This window comes from Peromyscus leucopus, chromosome 13, assembly GCF_004664715.2.
Source record: "Peromyscus leucopus breed LL Stock chromosome 13, UCI_PerLeu_2.1, whole genome shotgun sequence".
Lineage (NCBI taxonomy): Eukaryota > Metazoa > Chordata > Mammalia > Rodentia > Cricetidae > Peromyscus > Peromyscus leucopus.
In genome coordinates this window covers 1,444,492-1,471,992 of record NC_051074.1, presented here as the reverse complement: position 1 = coordinate 1,471,992, position 27,501 = coordinate 1,444,492, and the positions used below count along the sequence as shown (strand labels likewise).

Below are 27,501 nucleotides of genomic sequence, written 5' to 3'. Positions count from 1 at the left end.
TAACAAACCGGGATCAGACTCCAATCTTGGGCGTCCCCGAGAGTGAAGAGAGATCTAAGAATCAGTTCAAGTTCGCCATCCTCTTCGTCAAGGGATGGGAAGGGCTGCGGCTGTACTGCAGTTGGTCCACCTGGTGGACCCGAGACAGCATTGACCCCTCGTCAGGAGCGAAAATGTGCCTGCCATTGCCAGTACAACCCAAGGACAACCTCCGGGTGTCCATCGCAAAGAATATAGCTCAGACTACAGCCGCGAGAACGGCGGACTCACTGTGAAGAATCATGGCGGTAGCAGCAGTGGAAGCTGTTGTAGGGTCCAGCAGAGGCGAGGGACGCGTGCACACTCGGGTCTCTCAGTCTTGCAGGATGGGGGAGGAGGTGGCAAGCGCAGCAGTCCGCAGGTCCTTGGTGGTCTCTCCTGGGTTTCGGCACAATGTTGGTTAAATGGCGCTGCTTGTGGCTGGCCTCCACCTGTAGTGGCCATGCAATGGAGGAGAGTGCTGGAGTAGAGACACGAGCCATAGTTACCTTTTTAGAGCTTTATTTGGGGGGAAGAGAGAGAGGGAGAGAGGAAGAGAGGGAGAGAGGGAGAGAGAAGAGAGAGAGAGAGAAGAGAAGAAGGAGGTCCAAACGGATGAAGGAGTGGAAGGAAAGAGGGACGCACAGAAGGCCCACCACTTTTTAGGCTGGGGTGCCATAGAAGCTGATGACGTAATTAAGGACAGAATCTTTACACATAGGCGTGTGGATTAATGTCAGGGTCTTCATTCCATTGGTCCACATGTTGGTTTTTATGTCAATACCAAGCTGTTTTTATTATTCTAGCTCTGTAGTAGAGCTTGAGGTCAGGGACAGTGATACCACTAGAGGTTGCTTTATTGTACAGGATTCTTTTAGCTATCCTGGGTTTTTTGTTTTTCTATATGAAGTTGGGTAGTGTTCTTTTGAGGTCTGTGAGGAATTCTGTTGGGATTTTGATGGAGATTGCGCTGAATCTGTAGATTGCTTTTGGTAAGATTGCTGTGAAGGGGCCCCAAAATAGCTTGACCACACAGCAGTCATGACAGGCTTAGGGGCCTAGACACACAGCTTCTGTGACAGGCTTACTGGCAGGCAATACCCAGATCCAGGAAAAGCCTTAAGCTGATACCACCCAGGGATCCACCCAGGGATGAGGAAGTACCTGACATTCCAAACATTCCAACCACTAGATAAGGTGGCCAGATGCCCTTAAGTCTAACACACACCTATTTTGTTTTACAGATACCCCTAGACAATTGTCAGCCAATCAGGGTCCTGGACCCTGGAAATCCCCTCACCCCAACTTCTGCTATGATAAAAACTCTGCCCCACCTGAGCTCAGGGCTTTCTGCTCTCACTGCTCTGTCAGACAGACAGAGGGATCAAGCTCTGGAGCTTGAAATAAAGGCTCTTTGCTTTTACATGCGGGATTTGGTTTCTGTGGTGGTCTTTTGGCGGTCCCCGTGATCTGGGCATAACAATTGCCATTTTTACTACGTTAATCCTACCTATCCATGAGCACGAGAGATCTTTCCATTTTCTGATATCTTCTTAAACTTCTTTCTTCAGAGACTTAAAGTTCTTGCCATACAGGTATTTCACTTGCTTAGTTAGAGTTATCCCAAGGTATTTTATATTATTTGTGGCTATTGTAAAGGGTGATTAACAGAATTTTCCCAAGTTCCAGCCCTGAGAAAATCCCCCCTCCCCCCGCAGAGTCCTGGGGAAGACACTACGTCACGCGTGGGGTATCTGAGGGAAAGGAATCTTTGTACACCACTCTGTTTCATCCATCTACTTTATTCCTCTATGACAAAATTCTATCTACACAGCTTCAGTTCCATCCTGACTCTCAGTTCCTCTCTGTACCTACTTTTTCTTTCCCTTCATAGCCCTAGTCATAACTAAGCCCTTATGCTTTTGATCTCATCTTCGTCCTCTGTTCCTTCTTTTTTTCCTCTTCTCCTCTCCTGATCTGATTCACCTACAATCTACAAGGAACTTTTCCTTCCTCCTCACTCCGCAGTCTGAGTCATTCTGCCTTACCATCTACAGAGTCTCTGTCTTCCTCTCTTTTCTTTGGCCACGTGGTTCTGGGTCTCCTCTGGAATTCCGCTCCAGTCTTTACTGCACCTGGTTATGCAAAAAGCCCTGTTGTCCTCAGTCAGTCTCTCTGCCATGCCCCTAGGCCTGAAGGAAGGGGATGGTCTGAGCTTCATTTGCACAAGAAACAAAGCTATGCATCTAGTGCCTCCCAAAGGACATTTTACCTTAGTTCAGAGGCTTCAGGTGCCTAGCAGGTGGTCTGGTAGCTGTTCTGTTCCTTCAATACTTTGGAGCTGGCCCTATCTTTGGATGTAGCTAAAAGGGGATATTCGCAAAAGGCAGATACTCAATTCAAATGCTAAAAAGGGAGCAGGGAGTTCAGAGGCAGAAGGCCCTACCTAGGTGACCTTATCCAAGTACTGGTCAGAGCAGGATGCTCATACTTACACATTCTATGGGAATTATGAGCACAAAAATTTCATAACAAGGAGCAGCTGAATATTAAAACTGTATAACACCAAATATTCAGTGATAAATGGCTTCTCATCTGATGGAATTTTTTATAGTTAATCTTGTATCCTGCAACATTACTGAAGGCGTTTATCAGCTGTAGGAGTTCCCTGGTAGAATTTTTGGGGTCATTTATATATACTATCATATCGTCTGCAAATAGCAAAAGTTTGGCTTTTTCCTTTCCAATTTGTATCTCCTTGATCTCTTTTTGTTGTCTTGTTGCTCTAGCTAGGACTTCAAGTATTATATTGAATAGATATGGGGAGAATGGACAGCCTTGTCTTGTTCCTAATTTTAGTGGAATCACTTTGAGTTTCTTTCCAGTTTCCTTTTCTTTCTTTCTTTCTTTCTTTCTTTCTTTCTTTCTTTCTTTCTTTCTTTCTTTCTTTCTTTCTTTCTTTCTTTCTTTCTTTCTTTCTCTCTCTCTCTCTCTCTCTCTCTCTCTCTCTCTCTCTCTCTCTCTTTCTTTCTTTTTTCCCCCAAGACAGGGTTTCTCTGTGTAACTTTGTGCCTTTCCTGGATCTCGCTTTGTAGACCAGGCTGGCCTCACAAAGATTCGCCTTCCTCTGCCTCCCGAGTGCTGGGACTAAAGGCGTGCACCACTACCGCCTGGCTCAGTTTCATATTCTACACAATATGTAGACTGTGTCACAACTCATAAACTGGGTTTGATGTGGCTATAATTCAGGTGAATGCTGTAGTTGTATCCTAGAATGTTTGATTTTTTTTTTTTCTTTTTGTAATAGCAGGCATTGATTGGCAACCCATGAAAATGCTAGGGTAGTAATTGGTCAAGCTCTTTGGATTTTATTTCTTTACCAGCAAAAATTCTGTTTTTAGAAATGATATTTATAGAATGAGCCAGTAATTAATCTACATTGTATTCAGCAAAATTAGATTTTTTAAATGGCTTTGTTGGATGAAAATCTTCCCTGAAGAATTGGAAACATCAGAGATTCTGATAACTATATCTCATGGTAGATGCTTTGCAATGCAAATGTTTTAATGAGATCAGGAATGTGATTGGATTTTAAATAGAGCCAGGCCATTGTTTCCTTTTAGCAAGTCACTTGTACATTTGCTTTGATTATGAAAAACATGTGTTTTAGTCTAAAATAATTTTGATATTTTGGAGTAATTTCCTGTTTTATAGACATAGTAAGACAGCTTGAGTCACTTTAAGGTTTCTTATTAATGTATTTCTTTCCCCCTACATATGGCCATAGATATGACATTGAAAATCAATGACCATAGTCCTTCATAGATTATTCACAAGGTACAGAGGTAAGAACTGAGGACTAAAGATAACCAGTTTAACATTGCTAATGCCCAATACTGGTCAAGGTTAAATTGGAGTGAAGGATTTTGGTGACTTCCATATCCTGGCTATTCTGGCAAAGTACAAAAGACAATGAATCTGTAATGTTTCTTCTCTCAGTTCTGGATCCATAGCTAGGTTGCTGGAGCCACAGTGCTGTGACCTTCAGAGGGCCTGCTCTCTCAGCGGGCATCCCTGTGGACAACTGGCTCTGACCGAGTCTGATGTCGGCTGATGGTTTATACCTAGAACTATTCTCCTTGACCAAAGAGGAGTCCCTGCTGCCTGCAGACAGCTCTGTCAGATACTTTCCTATCAGTGCTGGGATACATTCCCTCAAGGTTTCCTAGTTCATCAGGAATGCTGGTAAAGGCTGATCCCCGACCACAGATGTAGCTGCGGTTCTATTAACCTGATCACTTGATATGGTAAGTGGGCAACCGTAGTCCTCAACTGTGTTGGTGAGAATTCTGAATGTGAGTTCAAGAGTCCCCTTAGCAGAGCCTCATAGACAGTATCATCCTCATTTCAAATAAGGAATCTGGGAAGTCAAGTGGTTCCTCTACTCAAGGATAAAGAGGTATGACCTGCTGTACTGGGACTTGATCCAAGCTGTGCTGGACTCCAGAGCCATTGTCTTCAGATTTCAATGACTACCCGAAATATCCACATGGTGTTTGGTGAGCTTCCGGAACCCAAGAGTGGTAGGAGATCAGAAAGTGACAAACTATGGATGTGAAGACTGTCATGGTCCATGTTGGGCTGTTACAGCAGTACAGCACAGACTGGGTAATTCGTAGAATAGAAATTTATTTCTAATGGTTCTAGAGGCCAGGGAGTTCAATATTAAGAGGCCAATACTTGGAAGAGGGTAGGAGGAGGAGGGGGAGAGAAAGGGGGAGAGCAGGAAAATGAGAGAGAGAGAATGCTTACTCTCTGGGCTTTCTTCTGTTTCTTCCTCACTCCATTTGGGGCCCTGGCCAATGGGATGGTGTGGCCCACATTAAGGGCATGTGTTACATTCCTACTGCTTTGGAAATACCTTCACAGATGCATCCAGTAGTGTTCTTTTCCTTTTTATTTAAAAATATGTGTTTGTGGGTGCACCCCTGAGCAGATGTATATGTATCACATAGCTGCAGGTTCCTCCAGAGGCCAGAAGAAGGTATCAGATCTCCTGAAACTAGAGTTATAGTCACTTGAGAGCTGCCTAACATGGGTGCTAGGAACCAAATCTGGGTCCTCTGCAAGAGCATCCAGATGTTCTTAGCTGCTGAGCCATCTCTCCAGTTTCCTAGTGGTGTTTTTAACAATCCCCTGGGTGCTTCTCAATCAGATGAAGATGCACATCACAATTAGTCATCACAAATCTTTGCCTGCATACTGAAGAAGAGGGTTTTAACAAACTCAGTCAGGAAGAGAATTTACACAGGCAACCTGTGTTCTTTATGGCTCCCCCTGTGTGTGTCTCAGGGAAAGGTTGATAGAGACAGGTTTAGGAAGCCGTGTTTTACTTATCAAGAGCCTAAGCACTCACAAAACCCCTCAGGACTTTCTTCATGAGATGAGGGTGGAATCTGACTTGGGGTACAGTGGAGGGCAACTGTCCCTTGCAGTGGTTCTCAACCTGTGGGTTGTGCCCCCCACAAGGGTTGCATATCAGATATCCTGCATATCAGATATTATGATTATAACAGTAGGAACAAAAATAATTTTATGGTTGGGGGGGTCACCACAACATAATGAACTCTATTAAAGGGTTGCAGCATTAGGAAGGTTGAGAGCCACTGCTTGAAGGTAAGGCTGTGAAGATGGCCATATCAATGGTTTACTGTGTGTTACCTACTTGGTTTCAGTACTCTTTATTCTCTATGTGGTTGGCCTTCTGGCCCTTCAAAATGTCAGCCTTCATCTCTCTTAGAAGGGCTGCTGGGCAGTTGAGCTTCTAAATTGTTAAAATTTCTATAATTTTAAGCAACAGAGTGGATTTTTTTGGTGGGAATTATTTAGAAAGTAACACACTTTATGAGCAGTTTGTGTGACATCTGATCAAGGCTACATACATATCTTGTGTTTCTCCTGAAAATGTAGAATACGTGTCAGCCATGGGGACCCTAGTGCCTTCGATGTGACCCGTGACACCATCATATTTAACTTACAACTGTGGATAGAAGCATGCATATGTCACCCTGGCCACTTGACAGGTTATGGAACTTGATTTGCTTTTGCCCAAGGGAACACAGTACTGAGAAAAGACACACCAGTTCTTGGCGGTATCTTCCAGGAACTTGGTGGTCAAGAAGAGATCTGCTAATGTTTGTGGTCAGTCCATCACAAAGGCAGATCCGTGCAAGGTGTCCTCCATGATTCTCGGCCAGTTCTCAGATTCCTTCTGGTGATGTAAAATGGCAGATGTGTGTGTCTGAATGTCGATTGTACTTAGAACACGGGATGTATGTTTTCCTGAATTCCAAGAGGATCTGTATCTCAGAAGCTGTTCTCTTCTTTAGTGCCTATTGACTTAGAGGTTGGACTATTGCTTTTGATTTCTGCAGCCTGATTCAGTGACCAAAAACACTGCCTCTTCTGTGTTATCCACAGTCCCCACCAATAAAGTGTACTTGTCTTTCATGTTTATTTTCAGAACTTGGATGTGAATTTATTGGGTGTGCTTATCCCCAAGTCTAAGAACTTTTCATCATCAAAACATGGTAGCAGAACACTTTTAATATTTCACTTTCTGCTGAGCTAGAGGCATACACGATATTTAAAAAAAAAATCACTTATGAAATCACATGATTATTGAAATCCTATTAATGTTCTTACAGGGTGGATTGACTTCCTTCATGAAATTCCTTCTAAGATAAAATTCATGTTCTGAGTATTTTTAGCCAACCATTTGAATGAGTGATATAAATCTATGGAAGAAGATAGGGCAAAGACTTCCAAGACTTCCTCTTGCCTCATTGAGGAGCTGCAGTTTGCCAGCCCCTGACTTAAATGTTTTGAGATTGTATATTAACATTTGGATGCAGAATTCAACTCTCTATCCCTTTGTATACACATGAATGTGTATACACACGTATGGAATGAATAAGAGTTGTATGTCAGCCACAGGGATGAGAAGTTTTGTAAGTCACTTATTATAACATTTCTCAGTCCCATGCTATCTTAAATTAATTTTTTAAATTTAATATTATGCATATGAGTGTTTTGCTCCATGTACGTCTGTGCATCGTGAGTTTGCCTGTTGCCTTTGGAGGCCAGAAGAGGGTGTTGGATTCCCTTGGGACTGGAATTACAGATGATTAGGAGCCAACATGTAGGTGTTGGAGGTGAACTTGGGTTCTCTGGAAAAGCAGACATGTTCTTAACCTCAGAAATTCTCCAACCCCTGTCCCTTGCTAATTTTGATGTCTTCTTGTGTTAATTTCAGTCGATGGTCAATCGCTGTGCTTTCCCTTCTGCTGTTGGTTTAGTTGACGTCCCCATTGCTATTGTCATGTTGTAGCTGTCATGTAACATTTTCCAAACACTGTAGGATGAAATGTCTCTATTTGTCAAATTATCTTGGAAATACTCTCACCTCCCATGAATTCTGGAACAACTTGAAAAATTAGAAAAATAGATAGCAAGTGGGATTTTGGGTAGAATTGTATTGTTTTGCCTTGATTCGAATTCTCATCATGTTGCCAGCTGAGCAGCCATGGTAACTTCTCAGTCTGAAAGCCTCAGATAGAATACACAGACAATGGTATCTGCCTCATTGGGCTGCAGTGAAGATTAAATGGGCATATACAGGGAAGGCATTGAAAACGGTGCCAGGCATAATGTAAGCATTTGGAAACCTGAGCTATTAATATTCTTTGGTAGGAGTCTTCTCATTAAAGGAACTAGGACAGTTAATCAAGTCAGTTAATCAAAGAAACTAAGCAGGCAACCATGAACTTTTCAGATAGATTTTAAGCAAGTGTTTATCTTAAAATGCATGGGTGTGTGTTTGTGTAGTAGAGGAAGGGATTTTGTTGACCCTTTGTCCACCAGCACATGCTGGTGTTGGGTTGCATTGTCATCTTTCTCCTTGTGTGGTTTACTGTTTTTTGTGTTGTGAGCTCATTGTAAGTGCTGGTGTGTGCACATGAATGTTTATGATTTCCTGTGTTCTGCACTGTGAAAACTGTCACTCTATCATTCCTAGCAGATTTTTATGTTAATTTCTTGATTTATAACATCAAGGAAATGTGGATAGACACATGGGACACTGGTAAGGGGACTTTGATCACCCATGAGAAACTCATTCATCTGAAGATGTCGGGATGCTAGATTTTCTGTCTTTTCTGTAGGCCAATTTGTAGATTTATCTTGTTCCATTCTGTCCTGTTTTCTAAGCTGTCAGGGAGGCCCTGGGAGGCTTTACATCATCGCATCCCACCTTCTCTGTGCTCAGGGTTATATTTCCCATCTCTGTGTGACTTCTTGCTCTCAAATCCCAGCCCTTATTTCTAAGTTTGTTATCTCTGTGGTCAGTGCAGTGTCCTCTTCTGCTGACTGCTCTGGTTCTGAATTCTCTCGCTTTGAAACTTGAGGATCTCTTTCTCCCCTGTGCCCCATTCAAACTCATTCTGAATTAAAGTATCTTTGACTTGGTTTTATTTTAAAAACATATTTTAAAACCAAGATGGATCTGACCATCAATCTTTTATTATAGAAGTGCCAAATAGTGAAATTTCCATCAATAAGGTTTTATTTTATGGAGGTCTATATTGTTTTCAGAGCCAAAGCAAGTCATAGCACCATAATCTTTGTCCACTAATGATTTTTGCAGGCTCAGTTGGCAAGCATTAGGGAATCAAATTGGTGTCATCAACATTCTCAAAGCAATTCAGAAGAGGTTCTGGGCTTGGAAATGAGTTCACTGAGAACCCTTTGATTCCATATGGCCATGCTTTACTGATGATTTTCCCAGTGGGATTTTCTAACTTTCTAATTTTATGCCTTAATTGCAAGTGCTAACTATTTGCCTTTTAAAAGAGATGATTTGAATGATCACTTTTGTAGATTGTCTTTGGAACTCTGTGTGTCTGCTGCATACTTCTGCAGATTTTATTTGACAGGTCCCATCTCTTCTGATGTGAGCTTTAGCTGGTCATGGCAGAGGCAACTCTCTGTGCCTCAGAAGACAGATCTTGAAGAGCAAGTGGGACATTTTCTCCTCTGCCTCTTCAGAGGGCCATCCATCCTGTGTTCACAGGTCTGCAAAGTTAAGGTGACAATGTCTTTCTGCCTTGTCCTTTCACTCCCTGGCTTGACTTTAAGCCTGCAGACTCCTTTCTGTTGGTGGCCATCCATGTTTCCTGTCTCCACAGCACACGGCTATTTCTAGTTGGCAGGACTTTTCTGGATGAGCTCATCTACTTTGAGCCCCATTTTAATATATTTTACTAAATTTTCTTAATTTGTTCTGCCTTTAAATGATTTAAAGTGCCCCCTTCAGTGTCCCCCTCCACAATCCAATACCAGATTTCTTTCCCACCAATCAGCAAGATGGCTGACCTGAACATGCAGTCATTGGGCATCTCTGGCTCTGATGGATTTAAAACAGTTGCTGCTGAAGATCCAGGGTCTGCTCCTTTAATGGCTTGACATTTCCTTCTTTCCTTTTCAGTTCTTCGCTTAGTGAAGCTGCCCGTATGAGGCCTGCTGCACATAGAAGACCCATCTCCAGATAAATGGGGTTAGACAATGTGGAGACTTTCAGTTTGTCTATAGTTGCCAACATTCTGGTTGAGCCCCTGGGAGCAGATGGCTCTACAAATGAGAACAGCTGTTTCCATTTCAGGTTAGAGACACCGAAAAGAGAGCAGAGGAAATTTTGCATGCCTGCAGAGAAGAAAACACATCAGAATCCTCGCACCAGCCAGGCATACAGCAACCTTGTCACTTCACAGTTTAAAAGCCTTTTTCCAAGGTGACCCTGAGCTCTGCACTACTTCCTAGTCTCATGACACCTTAGTCTTCTCATACCTTTTCTCATGGCTCCTGGCTACTAGCAGGTGTGGAAAAACACCTTCACTGGTGGGAAATGCTCCTAGTGAAGAATAGCCCCAAAGTCCTGATAAACAGAATGCAATCTCTTCTTTATTTATAAATAAATATTTATTGAGAGCCTTCTACATACTTGCTTTTCCAGCTCCTCATGACTGCACATTAGTGTTATTTGTTATCTATATCTATTTAAGAAGTAAATGAACCAGGTGACATTGAGATGGCTCAGCAGGTAAAGACACTTGCCATGCAGGACTTGCAACCTAAGTTAAATCCCTAGAATAAAGGTAGGACTGAGTCAGAACTAAATCCACAGAACTGTCCCTTGACTTCCACATATAAGCTGTGACAGTTGCGGTCACACACACACATCAAGAACTTATGTGATAATGATGAGTATAATAATAACAACAGCAATGATAATGATGATGATGATGATGATGATGATGATGACGACGACGACAACTTAAGCCCAGGGTATGAAGCCTGAAGATCTGGTCTTTTCAGGATGAGGGAACCCTCTCTGTCATTACTCTCAGTCCCTCCCCCCCCTCCGGCCCTTTCATCCTTGGCCCTCTTTGCAATGGGGTCCAACTTTGGTGTACTCTACTCCCTCCTTTTTATATGAGAATTAGTTCCATGTGTGTATATTCTTTGTACTTCTCTTGAACACCTTCCTGAAACTTGGGTATCATGTAGCTCAGAGTGGCTATTTCTGAAGTCACATCTGCATGAAGATTGCTTGGTTGAGGATAGCTTTCCCACTGCCTTTCTGGCTTCTGTACTCCAGAGAGCTTCATTTCCCAGGACTGGTCACCAGCCCCTCACATTCCATGTGGAACCTTTCAACAAACTGTGGTAGGGCCCTCTAGGTGGGGGTGTTCCTCTTGCTGAACTGAGTGTGCTCTAATCAGAGTTCTTAAAAGGATAATGGGTTGCCCAGGACTTAGGGTAGACCATTTCTCCCTCTTCCATTGTATCCTGAGCATCTTCTGGCTCTGTGACAAAGTAGCATTTGACCCTTCAAGTTAAAACAGGTAACCATTGCCAAATCTATGGTTCACTGCCCATCAGTTATGTGACTTGCTTTTTGGTACCCTAAGGCAGTTAGGCACAGTCACCTTCCAAAATCACAGATCCATGTGATGAGAGAAAGTGGCTGTGCAGAACACAGAAAAGGGATGGGTTTGGACACTACCCAGTCTTGGGCTCAGATAACAGTGGCAGTGCTTTCTGACCTGAGCCCCTAAGGAGAGAGAAGACAGTGTCTGTTTCATGATGCTTTTAGAAGCAAGTGAGAGAGTGCTGTGGACCCTAGTGCAGGTTCACTTCCACGCTTGCTTCTGATCCTCCTCCATGCTGATGTTCCCCCTTCCCCTCTCACTGACCCGCCCAGCTGCTGACTCTTCCTCTAGTTACCTCATGTTCTGGCGACTGCAGAAGAGCTGACTCATTTCTTTCTACTGACCATTGGTCTGTATTTACAACCACTTCAGGACCTTGCCTCATGCTGTCCCCATGATTCCTAAATAGCTTTCTGGGCCAAACCATGTTTAATCAGTGAGTCTCTCTCTGCTGACTCTTTAATCTACCTCCCACTGATGTGGATCCAGCCTTGAGATGCCCTATCACGTCTTCCCCATGACTGCAGTGGATCTAATTCTTCCTGGTCTCTTCAGGTTGACCCCTTGAATACATCTCCTCATTGCGGACCAAGCATGTTTCCCTGAGGTCTGGGTCTCCCCTGCCGTATTCTTGCTTATTGATTTGCCTTCAGAGTTAAAGCCAAGGTCCTCAGCATTGCACACCACAAATGGATCTTCATCTTTATTTTTGAGTTAAAAAGTGTGTGTGTGTGTGTGTGTGTGTGTGTGTGTGTGTGTGTGTGTGTGTGTGAATGCAGTGCCTGAAGAGGCCTGAAGAGGGCATTTGATTCTATGGAGTTAGTTACTGGTGATTGTGACCTCCCGAGTCCTGGGTACTGGGAATTGGACTCAGGCCCTGTGCAAGAGCATAAGCCATTTTCTACCTCCAATTTTTATCTTTTTTTGGCAAATTCTAGAATTCTCTGCCATGCAGCCTATTCTCCAATGACATAGAATGACACACATTTGTCCCAAGAAACAACTCTCTTCCAGCCTCTGGGTCTGTGTGCTTGACTCTCTTCAGGAGTCCCTCATCGGCTTCTGTCCTCTAACCGCTCCTCCTTGGCCCTCTGCGATCTCTCCCTCTCCCTCTCCCTCTCCCTCTCCCTCTCCCTCTCCTCCCTCCTCTCTCTTTTGTTTGTTTTTTTGAGACAGGATTTCTCTGTCTCTGTGTTGTTTTGGTGCCTTTCCTGGATCTCACTCTGTAGACCAGGCTGACCTTGAACTCACAGAGATCCTCCTGGCTCTGCCTCCTGAGTGCTGAGATTAAAAGCGTGCGCCACTGCTGCCCAGCCCTCTGTGATCTCTTTACACACACCTGGCATAAAATATTTTCTAAAAGAACAAAATATCCAATAAGTCAATTGAACTTCAATGTACTAGTCACAAACAATAATTTTAAAAGGTACTATTGATATCCTCAAATCAGATGCTGGGAATAGCTCAAATGAAAGAAGTATGTGGCCTCAGCAAAGAGAATTTTCAAATTGCAAAATGATATTGAGAGAATTGGAAAAAATGCACAAATTGAGGAAGCTGCTAGCTATAGATCATAAAACAGTATTACAGAAATTCAAATTCTCTACCAAAACAATCCGCAGATTCAGTGTAATTGCAACAAAGCCTGCTGTTATATAAAATGGGTCAAACTCTTGACTACATTTGTAAAAAGTCTTCATCTATAAGACATTATATATTTTAAAAAATGTAGATTTATTTATTTATTATATGTGTATGAGTTTTTCCCTGTATATTATGCTCATCTGCCAGGTGTGTGCCTGATGCCTGAGGAGGTCAGAAAAGGGCATCAGATCCCCTGAGACTGAAGTTACCCACATGTAAGCTGCCATGTGGATTCTGGGAATCAAACCCCAGTTCTCTGTAAGAGCAGCAGTGCTCTTAACCACTGAGCTACCTCTCTAGCCCCAAAATTATTTTAAAGCTATATACATATAACAGTGTGATATTGGCATAAAGATGAGCAAATAGGCCAGTAAAAAAAGTAAACAAAACTCAGAAATAAATCAAGTTTCCATACATTCTGTCCCATACTTGAATGGAATAATGAGATTTTAAAAATATGGTGTTCCTTTTTTTTTTAAGATTTATTTATTTATTATGTATACAGCATGTCTGACTGCAGGCCAGTCTCATTACAGATGGTTGTGAGCCACCTTTTGGTTACTGGGATTTGAACTCAGGACCTCTGGAAGAGCAATCAGTGCTCTTAACCTCTGAGCCATCTCTCCAGCCCAAAATATGGTATTCTTAATAAGTAGATATTGATGTGGAGAAATGACATTTTATGCATACAGAGAAATAATAATAACTGTTTAGTCCCACATGGTATAAGGAGAGAACCAAGTTCTGCAGGCTATCCTCTGACTTCCATACATGTTCCATGACATACATGCATGGATGTCCCTCTTCCCCCACCACACAATAAATAAGTGAAAAAAAAGTTTCAAGTTTTTATGGCTAATGTAATACAATGTTAGATTATTTTGATCTATGAGAGGAGTTATGGGCAAGCACCACTGTGAGCAGCTACCTATTCCTAATTCTCTGTGCCTCTTTCTTCTCATTGGCTCAGAAATGCTATTGTTCCCCAACCTCCAAACCAGTCCAACACAATGAGAATCCCAACTTTGGACTGTGTTAACCATAGAATTCTGCTATAAGGCTTAGAATGTTCTTTCTGCAAGTAGAGGTTTGTTTAGCGTTTTTTAATTAACCATGATGGCTACCTCTCAAACTGCTTTGATCAAGGAAGAGATCTCTGAACAAAACTGATGTTTTGAGCTGAGTGTAGTGGCACACACTTTTAATCCCAGTACTAAAGGAGGCAGAGGCAGGTGGATCTCTATGTTTGAGACCAGCCTAGTCTACATAGTGAATCCCAGGTTAGCCAGGATTACATAGTGAAAACCTGTCTCAAATATATACATAAGTATATATTATTAATTACTGATTGTGTGCATTGTTTGTTTGAATGATATGTGTGCATGTTAAGGTGTGTGTGTGTGTGTGTGTGTGTGTGTGTGTGTGTGTGTGTGTGTATGGCGTATGTGTGGAGGTTAGAGGTCAACATTCAGGAATTAGTTTTTTCATTCCATCACGGTGGATTCCAGGGATTGAACTCACATTATCAGGCTTGTAAAGCAGGTGCCTTTACCCTCCATGCTGTCTCACCTGCCCCATTTCCTGTTCTTAAAATTTTCACTTTGCATCCAGCAAACTTGCTGAAGTTCCATAGTCTAATAATTTATCTGCATACATAATTGTACAATTTCTGAATTACCACCCTCTTCAGTCACACCCCGCTCTTTATTTTTGCCTCTCTACACCGGCTAGAGCCTTTTGAACGGTGTTCAGTGACATGACCACAGTCAACATCCTTGCTTTGTTCTCAGCTTCAGAGAAAAACCTTTCAACATCTCACTAACAAAAACCGTGCTTGCTGAGGGCTTTCTTGGATTCTCTTGATCAGGTTAGGGAGTTTGCTCTGTTCCTCCTGGGCTGGGAGTCTACATGCAGGTGGGTGTGGAACTTACAAGCCAACTTCTCTGCAGCCTTGAGATGATTGCATGATCTTCACAGGCAAGTTAATTCACTGTTTGCTTGCAGACATCTCTTCCTAAGCAGGCTGGAGGCAAAGTTGACATGAGTCCTGGGTTGATAAGATTGTGATTTTTGTAGAAGGAGGTTTTTTTTATTTGTTTGTTTGTTTTTGTGTGTTTTAGCACATATGGGTGCCTCTGATGCAACAGAAATGCAGGTACTGGAGTAGTGTTCTAAGTTTCTGAGTTAAATAACGGTATCTTGGATGACTGAAAGAAGAGACGCATTCTGTTCAAGGGTGGAATGTCTCTGACACTATGTAGTGGGGTACTGTCCCTGAGGATGTGATAATGAACAGAAACAAGGGACAGAGGTTGGGCCAGGTTTTGAAGAAAGCTTCAAGCTTCATTCAGTTCTTGTTATATCTGTAACTGAGCAGGACTTAAGGACACATGGGGAAATCAACCTGTTGACCAGACTTAATTGAGATCCTGAGAGATTTCTAGAGATTTCAAGAGATGGCTTTCAAAGATCTCATGTTCTGATGGGAAGATGTGAAGAAATGACCAGCCACACTAGTGGAAGCCCATGAACTGTAGACTAGTGGCTGTGGAGCCCCTATGGGACTGGACTAGGCCCTCTGGATACGGAAGATGGTTGTTTGGCTTGAACTGTTTGGGAGGTACCCAGGCAGGGGCATCGGGATCCATCCCTGGTGCATGGGCAGGCTTTTGGGAATCCAGTGCCAGTGGTGTGATGCCTTGCACAGCCTTGGTGCAGTGGGAAGGGCTTGGACCTGCCTAGGCTTAGTGTGCCAGGTTCTGCTGACTCCCCTTGGGAGACCTTGATTTGGGGGATGTGAGGATGTGGGGTGGCTTGGGAGAGAAGGCTGGGGGGTGGGAGGAGGGAGGACGTGGGATCTGTGGGTGGTATGTAGAGTGAGTAGAAAATTTCTTAATTAAGAAAAGTGAAAAAAAAAAGACCTCATGTTCTAGAAATATGAGGAAGAAGCAGCAGTTAGCCATGTCAGAGCTCATTTTTAGTGGCTTGCTGTCATAGTCATGAGTTTGAATTCTACTTTCAGTGTCCTTTTAGCCTACTTATAAATGTGGCTCAGGCAAGAATCAGGAAGCCAATGAAGAACTAAGGGGAAATGCCAACTGCCCAGGGTGATCTTGGAATCATTTCTGAGTGGATTGAGAGTTCCTAATACAGAAACAGAGAAATATCAAGGCACAGAGCTGTGTGTTTTAGTAAGATGTGTACTTCTTGGTTCAGCAAAGTGAGTGGCTGAGTGTTCCTGGTACCAAATTATGGGTTTGCTCTCCTTTACTTCTAGTGGGAAGCACTTGGGGACTTGGTGTTAGAATATAGTTGAGACCTTTACTGAAGGAAGAAGGAAGACTCCCTTTTCAAGACAAAAATGCTGTGACAGTTGGTCCCCAGCCTTGTTCAGCTGCCTCTCCCCATGGGGATGACAGCTGTATTCAAAGCCATTCCGATGGGCAGCACAGACATGTACTAGGAAGCGAATGGAGCAAACCCTCCCTCTTCCTGTCCTTCTGGGATGTTGGGATGAAGGACCTAGGACACTTCCTTCCCTTGTCCAAGGTCACCACACATGAGAGTAGAATCCAGACTTTCTTTGACACTTAATCTTCCTCATCCTTCCATAGCTCCAAACTCTGGGAGCTAGAGCCATGTTTGCTGGGGTCCCATCTGAGCTGGAAGGTATAGACTGTACTTTCTGACTATTTCTGAACTGCATGATCCTTCCCGTCCCATCTCCTCAGCTGGCCTCTGAGGTTGGAGATGTGCTTAATTTTCTAAGTGGAGAGCTGTATCCTCTCCAGCAAAGCCCCTTTGCCCTGCTCCTGCCTTCTCAGGCAGTGGCTGCACACTATGCTAGCTCACCCTGCTGCCTGGGTCCAGGATGGTACAGACTCTCTGCTTTTATAGTAGATTGAATGGCATTCAGCACCCCCACAAATGTGCCCATGGGATTACTTAAGGCTACATTTACACACCATGCACCTCAAAGCAGCTTCTTTACTCAGTGCCCCTCACTCAGTCTCTCTGCAGCTGCTGGGTGCCAGGCATTGGGGCTGGGGACATTCAAGTGAACGAAAGGTCAGGCTTACATTATAATAAAGGAAGACAGAAAGTAAATAAACTGTTTTTTAAATATGTTAGAAGATGCCAGATATTTTGGGGAAAATAAAGGAGGAGAGGGGGGGTCACTGTGACAAGGGGTGGAGACTGCCCTATTAATGAGGATGCTTGGGGACATCCGTATCAGAAGATAGTAACTGAACAGAGATTTACAGGAAGCTCAGAGCAGCCACAAGAATCAAGGTTTTCTGTGCTGAGGACTAACCAGTTATAAAGGATATGAGGCAGGGGAATGCCTAGGGGGCTGCAGAAACCACAATCAGGAGATAATGGAGGGAGGGAAGGGGTAGATAAAGAAGCCCAAGAGCTGGAGGCAGGATGGGAAGAGTCCTTGAAGACTGCCGGCTTCTATACTGAATCAGTCACTTGTTTAGCATCAACAAACATCAATTGTAAGATAACAAATGTGCCATCTTAGAGACAAGGTGGCCATACACAATGGATGGCAGGTGGGACTTGTTCTCCCTACAAGGTTACTAGGCGTGAACTCCGCAGGGCAGATTTGATAGTTATTTGTGCTTTTAGCATTGATTTCTAGACATGGTACAGTTCCAGTCACACAGCAAGCCCCAGTCAATATCCATTGAGTGGTCCTCTTCCTGCGCCTTTTTTCTAAACATGCATTTGAGGGCTGGGGAGTTGGCTCAGTGGGAGAAGTACTTGCCATGCCAGCAAAATAATCTGAGTTTGAATCCCAACCCCTCAACCTATACCAGGTGGCTTGTGCCTGTGACCCTAGCACCGAGAGGCCACAAATGGATGGATCACTGGAGATTTCTGGCCAGCTAGTTCAGCCAAAGCTCGGGGGATCAGTGGAAGAGCTTGTCTCAAAGCCTAAAATGAAGAGTAATGAAAGAAGATACTTGACATTGACCTTTGGCTTCTGCACACATGTTCGTACACATGCACTCATGTGCATGTACATGAACATGTACAAACATACCACACACAGGACACAGATGCACAAAAATAACACACTTGAGGTGGTATTCATGATCTGAGTTTAATTCCTGTTAATTTTTGCTGTCTGAAGAAATGGAACAGTTACCCTTTGCTTGACCAAAGGGAGTTTGGGGCATGATAATTTAATGTCATATCTGTGGAAATGAATTACAGGACTCTTGGCTGGGCTGTAGGTGTGGCATTGTGCTGGTGTTGGTTAGTGGTGGCTCTTTTTCCTCCTCAACCCTTTCACATCCCATCAATGACACAGGTTCATGGTTGTAGGTTGTAAGGATGAGACAGCTACCCTGCAGTGTTCTTCTGGAGCTCTGTGTGGTCATGTGAGGGGTGTGGTGGGCATCACACCCAGTGGCCTCGTGCCATAGGAAGGGTGGGTACATTTGCCTAAAGGTTCTTTGGAGGCTGCTGACTGAGGAGTGCCTGATGTCTCTGTGAGGAGCCTGGGTCCCTCTGAGAGTGAGATGTCTCAGCAGCTTGTGGTAATGATAGAGAAGAGGGCCCAGAGTCTCTCCGTCCCCAGAATGGCAGTCCTCACCTCAGTGACAACAGTTCTGTCAGCTGCTTGATAGCAGCTTCTGGAATTAATTTCTGTATCGATCCCTTCTGATTTAAATGTAGTACTGCCATTTTTTGTGCATGTATCCAATCTTTCCTTTGTGACGAGGTCATCCTTGGATGATTTAAAAGTTGATTTCAGAAACATGGCTGTAATTGTCCCCTTTGTTCTAGCTAATTAAATTCTTCATTCCTCCTGTCAACTAATTCTTGAGGTGACATTCATTCCACTGGGCCGTCCTAAAAATAAACTAGAAATGAGCCAACATGGTAACAAAACATGCAGCCCCTCCCCCCATCACATGCTGTCCAAATAGCAATCAACCCATTCACTTTATTTCTCTCAACATTTTTAAAAAGCCTTGCTATCTCTCTTGATGTGCTAGAAATAGAGTGGTAAGTAGGGCACTTGAAAGGTCCTCATTCACAGAGGGAAAGGGATTCTTTTAGATTTCATAGTGAGGGAAGTCTTCACCTAGGGGAGAGAACTGCACACGGTGGAGCAGGGAGCCATCGCGGAGTCTGAGGAAGAGACACCAGGTTGTGGACCAGCACGAGCCATGTCCCAAGCTTCTTAGAGCCCCCAAGAGACCTGTAATCCACACAGAAGATACAAGGAAGAGTGGGAGGGGCAAACTCCGAAGGGAGGAAAAAACCAGAGAGGGAGGGCTGCGCCTTCTTGGAATGATGTGTGGGTTTTACTTTGTGCTTATAGAATATAAATATTTAAAATTATTGACTATTTTGATAACCTCTTCAGAGGCTAACCCCTCGGCGCTTAGAGATTCTGAGCAGGAACCGCTGAGTGATAATGCAGTACTAATGAGGTAGTTTTGGAGCTTCACTTCATTCAGTCCCTAATCCTCTTCCATCCCTGAAGGAGTCTATTGGAAATTGTCTGATGAGCATAATTAGCATAAGGAGCGCCATTTTTACCTCCTGAATTCTGGCCACACATACTTGTATGAACACATTTGAGCAAGAGAACTGAGAGTCCTCTTTCTATTCCATTGAGTCTATAGTGTATTCTATTCTGCAATCAGCTCTGAGAAGTTGGGGTTTAGCAGTTGTGACTGAATTTTCCTTTATCACTGGGACAAATTGTCACAGAATAGTATAGAACATGAGCCCTAACTCTGGTACCAACTCTAGAGGAGCAGGCAGTCTTTGGGTTACTGTTCTGTAGTGTGTGTAGTGTGTTCCCAAGTACCAACAAATGCCCTTCAGAGGTCAGCAGTGAAGGACAGATCAACATGGACACAATGAAGAGACAGAACTGTCTCTTCATCCTTCCCATCTATTGAACCCAGTTTCTCTGGGATGACCCTGCAGAGTATGGGGCCAAACATTTCACAAAACTCAGCTGATGCTCCCACAACTCTCTCTTCCAGCCAGAGACTATCCTAGGAATAGACAGCTCTGGAAAGCATTAATTGAATAACACTATCTTAAAGATCTGCTTGAAAGATCAGGTAGGAAGTTGTGAGATATAGGCAAGCCAGAAATTGGACAATCATTTCTCATTCAGAAATCTTACAAAGGTTTAGGATGTGAAAAAGATTCCAATTTAGATCCACGAAGACATTTGTCATCACTGGCAGCTGACGGCAAAATCCTGTATAAGGAGTCTTATTTTAAATTTTTTGTCTAAAAACAATCTACTCAATGATGTGTTTCTGAAATCTGTGTGGTTTAGGATGTATGTCGGGTTGGAGTAGGCTGTTCTTTATCATCTTTCTCTTGATGAGCTTTTGCAAAGGAGTATGTGCTCACAAGCAATAGTGTTAAGAGCTGTAACCCAGGGAGCTAATTTCCTATCAGCAGCACCACATTCCTTGTGAGGGAATAATTGACCCATTTATGGTCTCCTTTCAGTTTGTTACAGATCCTTGTGTCAGCAACCCTTGTCACCATGGTAACTGCAGCAGCAGCAGCAGCAGCAGCAGCAGCAGCAGCAGCAACGACAGCTACCTCTGCATTTGCAATGATGGTTATGAAGGTCTCAACTGTGAACAGCCACTTCCCAGTGTTCCATCCTCTGGCTGGACAGAGTCCATGGTACCCAGACAACTTCAGCCTGTCCCTGCCACCGAGGAGCCTGACATAATCCTGCCCCGCTCTCAGGCAACCATGACATTGCCAACCTGGCAGCCAAAAACAGGGCAGAAAGTTGTAGAAATGAAATGGGATCAAGTAGAGGTAAGAATATTGTATGGCATGTATTTTTTACTGGAGAAACCAGAAATGTCAAAACAATTCCAGTGGTTTTAATATAAGCAATAAAAGGAGAAGGCCTTTAAGCTAGTCACTGAACAAACGATGTATGCAACCTTACATCCATGTTTACTTGTGTACATGACTTTTTAGCACTGGGTATTGAACCCAGAACTTTACAGATGCCAGGCAAGTATTCTAGCACTGATCTACCCCACAGCCTTTCCTTATTTTAGACAAGGTCGGGGTTGCTAAGGCTGACCTCCAACTTGCTATGCTGTCCAGGTGGGCATGTGACCCCCCCCCCCAAAAAAAAAAAAGAACTCAATAAAAAATAAATTGAATTATTTCCTGGAATGATCATTTCTGTGCATTAATTTTGGAATTAGGGAGATAGTTCAATGTGGGGTTCACACAAGGCTGCATATCATAGGCCCACACACTGTTGACCCAATTACCATGAATTCATGAGTGCTGTGGTCCTTTCATGTCTCAGAAGACACTATTTCACTCTGGTCCTCTCCAGTCACTGGCTCTTACAGTCTTTTTGCCCCCTCTTCTGTGGAGGTCTTAAGACAAAGTTCAGTCTGGCCTGGAACTCACTAGAGGGTCTAGACTAGATTTAGACTTGTGTGGTCTTCCTCAGCCTCCCAAGTGCTGGGATTGCAGGCTTACACCATCACATCTTGCAATTAACTTAAAAAATGTTGTTTTTAGCATATAGTAATTGTAGATAATATTGAGTTTTTGATAGTATTTTCATATATCTACATAATGTATTTTGCTCATATTCGCCCCCATTACTCTCTCTTGGCCCCTCCTGTAATCCCCCTCACTATCCCAAATATCCCCCATCTACTTTCAGTCATTTTTGTATGTGACCCGGGCTTTCATCATGGTTGCCTACAAGAGGATGGTGAGAGATTGTTTATCAGAGCATAAACCATACCATACCAGTGGTCACCCCACTGAAGAAAGTGACCCTCCCACTCCCTTCCATCATTAATTGTGTGTAAATCTTCAGGTGGGTAGGACCCCATGAGCCCCTCCCAGCCCTTGACAGGATGATGGTGGGCCTGGTCCTGTGCAGATCTCTGGCAGGCAATCACAGCTACTGTGAGTTCAAGTGCAGCAGCTGTGTGACACCTGAAGATCAGCGGACCCTTTGCGCCGGGCTCCTACATTTGTTCCGCCCCTTCTACTTCAGTGTTCCCTGGGCGTTTTTTAGAGGGGGTGGGGAAATAGATGATTTATATTTGATCCAGCATCCAACAGTACTTATTCTCTTCACTTTGACCAATTTGGAGTCTCTACAGTTACTTTTGATCACCAATGTGAACTAGTAATACACAACAGTGTAACTTAAAAGTGTAGGTATCAGGGCTGGAAAGGTGGCTCTGCAGTCAAGAATGCTTGCTGCTCTTCCAGAGGACCTGAGTTCAATTCCTGTCACCTAAATAAAAAAGCTCACAACTGCCTGTTACTTCAGCTCCAGGGGTCCTAACTCCCTCTTCTGGTCTCTTCAGGCACTATACTTACACACACACACACACACACACACACACACACACACACACACACACACACTAAAATAATGAAGTCTGGCTGGAGAGATGGCTCAGCAGTTAAGAACTCTTGAATGCTCTTCCAGAGGTCCTGAGTTCAATTCCCAGCAACCACATGGTGGTTCACAACCATCTATAATGGGATCAGATTCCTTCTTCTGTGTACATGAAGATAGTGTACTCATATACATAAAATACAAGAATAAATAAATCTTAAAAAAAGTCTTTCTTTACAAATATAGATATAAGCTGGGTGTAACTCCTGCACTTAGAAGGTTGAGGCTTGAAGATCATATTTTCTGGCCGGCCCGGGACTATGTAGTAAGACTCTTGAAAACAAAACAAAACAAAACTAAAACAAAACTAACCAAAGCAAAGCAAAGCAAAGCAAAGCAAAACAAAACAAAACAAAACAAAACAAAACAAAACAAAACAAAACAAAACAAAACAAAACAAAACAAGAACAACAACAAAAAACCCACCAAACCCCAAAATTCTAGTTGGGAATGCAGCTTGGTGGTAGAGCACTTGTCTCTGTTCCACCCTGGATCAGTTCCTGGCACTGTGGTGTAGGGAAAGAGTGTAGGGAAAGAGAAGGGCCACTTCCTCACCCCACTGTCAGCAGGCAGGGCTCCTAGGCTCCTGACACCCTCGGTACAGAGCCCCCTTCCCGGGAAAGGCCTTTGCAGGGATGGATGCTGCTACTTCTAGGCAATAAGGTTCCTGCGGGTCCTTAGCCAGTCCTTCTGCCTCTGTCCTTTAATCGTTTAGTGCCTTTAGGATGAGCACAGAGCAGGAGCCGGTGGCTAACTGTCAAAGGAAGAGGGCAGCAGGCGACATCCTGTGTCTCCGCCGAAGCATCTGTTTATCTGTTAACACCCTGCCCATTTGCAGCCCACTCTCTGCAAGGCTGCATGTTGTAAAATCAAACAGCGGTGCTTTCCTTTTCCTTTGAGTCTCCAAGGTTCCAATTGTCCCCTTCATGGTCAGGTGACTGTCATCACTGAGCCAAACAAAAGGGACACAGCTCTAGATTTGACTTTATGTTGTTATCTCCTATTATGGTTCCCCTAGGGTAATGGGTTTTTTCTCTTCCAGGTGGTCCCTGATGTTGCCTGCGGGAATGCCAGTTCCAACAACTCTGCAGGTGGCCGCCTCGTGTCCTTTGAAGTGCCACAGAACACCTCTGTAAAGTAAGAATTTTCTTGGTTCAAACCTGTTAAAGTCAATACTGTGCACAGTGTGCTGGGGATGTCTACGATACATTTGGTGTGTCGATGGCCAATCCTGTGGGAATCCTGATGAATCCCATGTAGGAACCTGGCCCATGCCACTCAGAAAACAAGAGTGAGGAGGATCTTGGTGGGAGGTCTGGTCAGCTGCACAGGCGCAGTGGGAAATAGGATCAGTCAAGTTAGAGCTATAGAAGAAACCCAGAAGCCTTAGGAAAGATTTGGAGCCTCTCACCTCATCTCCAAGATGGCTTTGCTTCCAAAAGTTTTAATAGATCATTAAATTCAATTGTGTAATTTACTCTAAATTAAAAAAAAATCTATGCTTCACAACTTTCTCTTTCAAAGCAAGCAGCGTAGGGAAAGCGTTGGGTCCTAAACTTAAGCTGTCCAGTGGCCGACTGCCCATTGTCCCTGGGAGATGGAAGAGAGACAAAGGAAAGCAGCTGTGGCTGAGCAGCATCCTGATGTGTATGGGTGATTTACATAGACGCAGGGAGGCTGGCATCTGCCCAGGGGCACACAGCTGGGAGTCGAAGCCAGCCTGAGTGTTCCAGACACACTGACTGATGAGTCTGTCCTTCTTCGTTGCCATTAATTGTCACCCTTCCTACTCTAGCCACTACCCTCAGTACCCCCTAGGGGACTTTAGAAGACAGGATACATATGGCTTTGTCCGGCTAGTTCTGTGCATCGGCTCTCTCCATTGTGTGCATTGGCTCACTATTCTTTGCCTGCCTGGTGTTTCCAACAATGAGCTCCCTGACAATGTCTACAGAAGGGACTTCTCTAAACTGACCCTGCACATTCCCACCTCCCCTGGGAACCCAAGCAGTGAGGTCACTCTGACAGAGAAGAGCCTAGATAGGCACGGAAGGTCTTAGAGGAATGCTCCCATAGGCAGTGGTGGAGTATGAGGTCGCTCCCAGCTCTACCAGCAGGGGGAACCCCATGTTAAGTGTTTCAAGTCAGGAGGTTGGGAGCTGGTTTGAGGTGAACACGGTTCATCACAGTTTTACTAAGTAGCTATGTGTCTGCTCTTGCAGTGACATCCTCCAGCTTTCTTGAGTTGGTCATGTTGTCCACCATCATACCCTTTCTCAGTAGTCCTGCTCTCATGCTCCTTCTCAACAAATCTGACATTCTCTGGACCTCTCTTGGGTGGCAGGAATGGACAGAAACCACAGTATAACCCAGGCTGAGCAAGATAGGAATGGCATGTGATCTGTGGGCACCCCAAATTCATGTGGGGGTGTTACTAGTCCCTTATATAGTATTTTCACTTATTTGTGAATCCAGTCATTTACCAAGATGTCATTGAGCTCTGTGTCACAACTGGGGAGCTTGTGGTGGGGGAGAAGCTATGCGGGGTCTGCTGACTGAGGGAGGTAGGAACTGGGTCCTCCTCTAAAGTATAGGGAGAAAAAGCAACTGCTGGCATGGTATGCTGGCACCATAGGAAGGAGCCTGGGGTCTCATAGCAGGGGTGATGCATATAGCCTAGGGCATAATTCCCAAGGGGAGAAGGGGCGCATGAAGCTTGGTGGCCAGGCAAAAACCCGGGAAGAGATGTGGATTGTTTTTGGTTTTGGAGCACTGGGTGGCAGGGATGCAGACGCTGGAAGGGGAGCTGAGAGGGAGCTGACAGGAGTTCACTAGCTTGAGATGATTCACTATTCTCTGAATCTCATCCTGCAAACCTTGGGAAGATAGAAAGCCTGACACACGGCTTCCTGTGATAGCGTAGCTCAGAAGGATGGGTTGGATTGCAGTATGCATCTATGATCAATTTAAGCAGGATTCTTTTTACATTGATCTGTAAAAGAACTCAATCTGCCTTGTATTATTCATTATCATTAGCAAACGATAGACTACTGACTAGCCACTTTGTGGTAGACTTTGAACAAGTGTGTGTGTGTGTGGGGGGGTAGATATTTCCGATAAGTGTGGTTACTTGAGTGTGTACAAGGTGGGCGTTTGCTTATACAGCCACTCCTTTGCTCTCCTAACACTTTGTGTGGCTGTACAGGCCATCTGTATTTTCATCTCGGATCTGCTGAATTGGTTCTAAGATGAATTTTAGCAAGAGCGACTTGGCATTGATTCAGTTCTTGTTTTCAGAATTCGGCAGGATGCTACTGCTTCACTGATCTTGTTGTGGAAGGTCACAGCCACAGGCTTTCAACAGTGCTCCCTCATAGATGGACGAAGCGTGACACCCCTCCAGGCTCCAGGGGGCTTGTCCTGCTAGAGGAGATGCTGGCCTTGGGACCAAATCACTTCATTGGTGAGTTATGGAAACCTTGTCAATCCCGCTCTGACTCAGCCCAAACTTAGTTTGGTGTTTAGAGATGGTGCATAGGAATTTTGTCTAGAGAATATGGTGGGAATTCTAGACAGCTACTGTTATGCTCTCCACTTCAAGAATGATTTGAATGATAACCAGAACATCCTTCTACACACCATTTCCAGTGTGACTATGTGGAAAGAGCACGGGTGCTGGAATTCAGGAACTATGCTCCGAGTACTGACTCAGAAGTAACAGTCTCTTCCTCCCCCATCCATTGCCCTCCCATGCATCACTTTTACTTAGTTGAACCTATCTATCTCTGTAATTTTTACCTTCTCCAAACTACCATATAGCCAGGAAGTTGTCCTCAAATTCCCCTGCCCTGGAGAGCAAATGATCTGGTTCAAAAGAGAAATCATCAGCCTTTCCCAGCCTTTCCCCAGGTCGGTGTTCTGACCATACACTCACTGCCAGTTGGCTCCATCTGTCACTCAGAGTATTCCATCTCTGGAGTTGGAACTTGTGACTCTAGCTTGTTAATGTCATTGACTGAAGACACTGGGGACTTCATAAGAGCTTATTCCATTTTGTAGTTTTAGTGTGGAGACACAAGTTCAAGTCAGAACTCACTCATCAGAGTCCAGTGTACCCAAGCCTCTTGCTCTGGCTGTTAGAACCTTCTTGGGTCCAACAGTCCCTCCCACAAAGATGGGATCAGGCCACAGTTGTCGCAGGAGGGGTTGGAGGGGTGACATAATGTCATGTATATGAAATTACAACATTACAAATGTTAGGGATTATTCCAGGGTGATTTCTTTACTTTTTCTGAGATATACTATTCTATAAAATGAATGGAAAGTATGTGCTGAAGTTTATTCTCCAAGACGTGAGCTTGAAGCAGGCATTATGATGAAGACCAAAGGCCAAGAGGAAATGCGCAGCTTTATTTAGTGTCTGCTGCAGTTTATTTTTCATTCATTTTCCTTTCATGAGAACATCCTTTCTCAAGCTTTGGCAATCCAGATATGGAGAACAGGGCTTTCACTGGATGGAGACAAGGTCCAGAGACACTTTGAGGAATGGAAATGGCTAGAAAAAGAGGAGAGGCATTGAATTTCAGATCAATACTTGACTATCAAATGTGTTCTAGATAAACAGAGCTTGGGTGTTGAAGTCCTTGTCAAGATGCCAATCTGAATTTTATTCCCCAGGACATTCCAGGAACTGTTAGTTAATTCCGTATCTGTTGTAACAATTTATCTAAAAGGAAGTACTTGGTGTATTATGATAAATAATTTTATTTCATATTTCTAATATTTATGTGTGTGATTGTGTGGGATAGACATGTCACATGTGAAGGTTGGAAGACAGCCTGCGGAAGTGGATTCTCTCCTCCCACCCTGTGGGTCCCAGGTTCCAACTCAGGTTGTTAAGACTCTGCAGCAAGTGACTTTTCCCACCGAGCCACCTCACCCACCCTAAATCGCTTTCTTTCATAGTGATGTGAAGTTTTCCCTGTCATGGATTAATTGCTCTTCTGTGACAGAGAACCATGTAATATTTTAATAAAGCACATGAAGCATCCCCCCACTTTAAAATGTCATTGATATTATTTGACTTGAAATATTAGCTGACATTGCTTGTCACTTTGTAGCGTTACTACAGGTGGAGACTGATATTGGACGTGGTGTGGAGTTAGTATGGAAGGACTCACCAGTGTTACTATGGACTTGTTCTTTGGAGATGGGAGAGATTTTATGAACTCATGTACAAGTTGAGCTCATGTTGCCAATGAAAAATTCATAGAAAATATTTCTCATTCAAATGCAAAAGGGATACTTTAAAAATTAACTCCACATGTT

At 43.8% G+C, this 27,501-nt stretch overlaps 1 protein-coding gene across 1 annotated transcript in view; it reads left to right on the top strand.

The window, feature by feature from the left end:
* LOC114682931 (delta and Notch-like epidermal growth factor-related receptor) overlaps window positions 1–27,501 on the top strand; it is a 202,050-nt gene that overhangs the window by 99,636 nt on the left and 74,913 nt on the right. The window contains exons 2-4 of the mRNA XM_028857052.2: window positions 20,214–20,537; window positions 23,216–23,310; window positions 25,471–25,636. Of these exons, the coding sequence (XP_028712885.2) occupies window positions 20,214–20,537; window positions 23,216–23,310; window positions 25,471–25,600 (549 nt within the window). The 3' untranslated portion in view covers window positions 25,601–25,636. The remainder of the gene's footprint in view (window positions 1–20,213; window positions 20,538–23,215; window positions 23,311–25,470; window positions 25,637–27,501) is intronic.